This window comes from Chiloscyllium plagiosum, chromosome 12 (genome assembly GCF_004010195.1).
Source record: "Chiloscyllium plagiosum isolate BGI_BamShark_2017 chromosome 12, ASM401019v2, whole genome shotgun sequence".
In the NCBI taxonomy this organism is placed as follows: domain Eukaryota; kingdom Metazoa; phylum Chordata; class Chondrichthyes; order Orectolobiformes; family Hemiscylliidae; genus Chiloscyllium; species Chiloscyllium plagiosum.
The window spans coordinates 64,209,433-64,213,645 of NC_057721.1; the positions used below are offsets into that span (position 1 = coordinate 64,209,433).

Genomic DNA, 4,213 nt, shown 5'->3' on the forward strand with positions numbered 1-4,213 from the left:
ACGATTTAGATTAGATTATTTACGGTGTGGAAAAGACCCTTCGGCCCAACAAGTCCACACCGACCTGCCAAAGCACAACCCACCCAGACCCATTCCCCTACATTTACCCCTGCCCCTAACACAATGGCCAATTCACCTAACCTGCACATTTTTGGACTGTGGGAGGAAACCGGAGCACCCAGAAGAAATCCACGCAGACACGGGGAGAATGTGCAAACTCCACACAGTCAGTCGCCTGAGGCGGGAATTGAATCCGGATCTCTGGCGCTGTGAGGCAGCAGTGCCAACCACTGAGCCACCATGCCTGTGGAGGCTTTTCTAATCAGAGAATGCATGTCCTGTTTACCAGAGTTGACTGGAGTTTTGAATAATGCATTGCACTCTTCTAGGCACCAAGGAAGGGGGCACAATAGAGCAAGTGGAAAAAAAGGAATTTTGTACAAGGAAAGAAGCCAGTCAGAAATTATGCTTAGTGTAGGAACCAAATCTCAGATGGAGGAATGAAAGGAGAAAGCTAGCGTAAAAATCAAAGCTTCGAGGATAATAATCTCATGATTACTTCCTGTGGAACATACTGGATACATTAGGCAGCAGTAGATTAGACATTACAATGTGTAGGTAGAGAAATAGTGTTCAGATTTCTGGGACCATTGAAGAAGTTCTAGGGCAGTATGATATATATGCTCCACAGCATCCTTGCAAAGAAGACCAACTCAAAAGATTAAAAAAAAGAATAATGGAGATAAGTAGTAAAGGTTAGTGCTATGTAGTGGATGAGCGATGGAAGTTCAGGTGTAGACATGCAACAGAAAAGTTTGAGTTTAATGAGATAAGCCCATTCTGAAAAATAATAGCATAATAAAAGAATTCTAGAGTTGGAAAAATAAATATCTTTAAATACTGTAGAATTAATTAAGTGCCAATGGCACAATTTATACCCTTGAGGAGAAAGTGAGGTCTGCAGATGCTGGAGATCAGAGCTGGAAATGTGTTGCTGGAAAAGCGCAGCAGGTCAGGCAGCATCCAGAGAACAGGAAAATCGACGTTTCGGGCATAAGCCCTTCTTCAGGAATGGGGAAAGTCCTGAAGAAGGGCTTATGCCCGAAACGTCGATTCTCCTGTTCCCTGGATGCTGCCTGACCTGACCTGCTGCGCTTTTCCAACAACACATTTCCAGCACAATTTATATCCATCAATCAGGTCATCTCCAACTGACAGGCAAACTGTTGCTAAGTAAACAGAATATATACTACAGTCCATGTACAATTTTTACTGGGCAGTCTGACTCAGAAAATTTCAACGTGAACATATTAAGACTTTTAATACATTTTCATCAACAGAGAAAATGTAGGAACTCCCATCATTAATGCAACACCTTTCACAATCTCAGGGCATCAATGAAGTACATTTGAAGTGTAGGAACAAAATTACTGCAGATGCTGGAATCTGTTCTGAAACCAAAACATGCTGGAAATCACAGTGGGTCAGGTGGCACCCATCAAAAGAGAGCCACTAATGAAGAGTCACCTGGACATGAAACGTTAGCTTGCTCTCTCTCCCTCTCCATGGACGCTGCCTGACCAGCTGTGATCGCCAGCATTTTTTTGTTTCCAGTACATTTGAAGTGCATGAACTTTTGTATCAGATACACAGTAGCCAACCTGCAAACTGTTGCAAACAGTAACTTAATATTGACCAGTTAGTCTTTCTTTTGTAAGTAATGTTGTTGCGGAATAAATATTGCTGTGCCTGCATGGCAAATTACCCACCCCCGCTGTTTTATTGTGCCAGGGTATCCTTGTCAATCTGAGAGTGAAACAGTGCTTTTGGTTTCATATCTTATCAAAGAGACAGCACCTCCAGGAGGACAGCATTCCTAAATTCCGTGCTGGGCTGTCAACATCGACTGTGTGCTCGTCTTTGCAGTGAGCTTTGCCAATGTAACTGGCTTTCCCCAGGTGCAGGTTACAAGGTGCAGGTATATATACATTGTATTGAGATTGCCATAACACGGCTGACTTCATCAACAGAAAAGGATTTAAGTTTATCAATACGCAAGTTGTCTGTGATCATATGTACCAGTCTGAGCCGGTATCCTGGGAACTATCATGATGCCTCTGAGAGCTCCCATGCTCCTGCTTCACTTCAAAGGCCGGATGCTTGATAAGGATGGTTACTGGGAGATAAGGTTGTCCTTGTTCCCTACCGAACTGGAGCTGACAAAGACAGGATGTGATGGAGTCTGAAGAGCTGGGAGAGTAGCAGCAGTTTTCCAAGGAAGAGGATGAGGACATTAAGATGGGAGAACAGCACCGTTTGTATGGTTGGGCAGTGCAGTACCAAGCACAACAAGCCAAACATTGCCAGCCAGTTTTAAAGGATGTGAACTAAGTGCCATGATCCCAAACAGATGTAAATTTGTTGTTGTTTGAAAGGCAGGCAGCCCCTGTCTGTCACCAGAAGCGAATGCAGCTTCTTTTGCTCCTTTTTTTCCTCTTTGTTTCTGACTTTGCTGAATAAATATGTTCATTTTCAACCACTTGCTTTCCTCATTGTGCTGCTGCCACATTGAACAATGTTAGGCTATGTCAGGCACAACTCCTTTAGATTGAGTTGTAAGATGGGATGGTACTGAGGATGAGTAACCTTTGTAGCTTGGTTCTTAAATGGCAATACATAGTTGCAATGAAGTGTCTGCTGTGAAACTGATGTCCCCTCATTAGTGTTTCTCTTCCTCCTCCTATCATCCGTGCGTGCTGTGAAGAGCACCAGGCTTCAACTCACCTGGTGCATGGCTGAGGTGTGGAGAATGGCATGAAGAAGCCCACTAGTTATGGAAAGAAACCTGCATGAAACTCATAAAATTGACACTTTGTTGGTTTCTGTTAAATTTCAGCCCATTGTTTTAATACATCACCGCAGTAAGCCTCATAACTTTGTAAAAATAAATGGTGAAACTCATTCGCCTTGCATGGCTGTCTGTAATTCCTCTCTCTGGCTTGTTCCTTGTTCTAATCCCTGTGTCCCTGATCTTAGACCTACAGGAAAGGATTTGAGAAGCCATGCGCAGTGTACTTAAGAGACGCTAAGCCATCCTTCCTTGAAGAGGTTTTCACCGGGTCAGTGCAGGCAGATGGCGGGGAAGGTGGGAAACGCGGAGAGAGCAGCGAGTGAGGAGGGGGGAGAGCTGTGGATTACCCCGGACTGCTCGGCAAATAGGGAATGCGAGCAAGTGGGTAAAAGGCAGGACTGTATGGCGGAGGATGGAGAGGACGAAAGGGAACAGGACAACAACGCTGGAGTGTTCACTATCTACCGCAACACTTTGGAACAACCGGATTATGAGGTCTCCTTATTTGTGAAGGTATCAGTCCAGCTTCTACTATGCATAGAAAGTTAATTACTTGTTACTTTTTTAAAAAAAATTTTGACTTTAATATTTAGTTTGTCCCTTAACTGTCACAAAGAAAATGAGGACATATTTCCTGCCCTGAATTGCAAAGCCTGATATGAACCTGGGGTGGTTCTCTCCTGCTTAAAACTGGGATTTGTAACTACTCCTGAGGCTTTGTGTACAGAAAGGAAAATGTGTTTCTCAATTTGATTGCAGTGTATGTGTGTGCTCGAGTTCAATGGCATCGAAGACCGAGTTAGTGTGTACGTCCACTGTTGCATTAAATAACCACTGCAGTTTGTGAGTGTCTACACAGTTAGAGCAAACAGCCATTTGCTGTACCTGTGTATACACACATTAATACGTAATTATTATACAGTTACATTAAGAATCTCGTTAATGTGTGCAAGTGTGTACTGTATACGGTTACGTTAAGCACCCGGGCGGTGTCTGTACATAGTTGCATTAAGCACCTAGTTAGTGAACACTTGCATTAAACTTGCAGTTGGTGTGTGTGCGTGCGCGTTCACAGTTGGACTAAACCTATCCATAAGACCATAAGACATAGGAGTGGAAGTAAGGCAATTCGGCCCATCAGTCCACTCCGCCATTCAATCATGGCTGATGGGCATTTCAACTGCACTTACCCGCATTCTCCCCTTGCCCTTAATTCCTTGTGACATCAAGAATTTATCAATCTCTGCCTTGAAGACATTTAGCGTCCCGGCCTCCACTGCACTCTGCGGCAATGAATTCCACAGGCCCACCACTCTCTGGCTGAAGAAATGTCTCCGCATTTCTGTTCTGAATTGACCCCCT

General features: G+C 43.9%; 1 protein-coding gene across 1 annotated transcript in view; it reads left to right on the forward strand.

Annotated features, from left to right (window-relative positions):
• The first annotated feature begins 3,095 nt into the window (after positions 1 to 3,095).
• Positions 3,096 to 4,213, forward strand: part of LOC122555360 (chloride intracellular channel protein 4) — a 68,110-nt gene continuing 66,992 nt past the window's right edge. Inside the window, exon 1 of the mRNA XM_043701288.1 lies at positions 3,096 to 3,364. Coding sequence (XP_043557223.1) covers positions 3,134 to 3,364 — 231 coding nt within the window. The 5' untranslated portion in view covers positions 3,096 to 3,133. The remainder of the gene's footprint in view (positions 3,365 to 4,213) is intronic.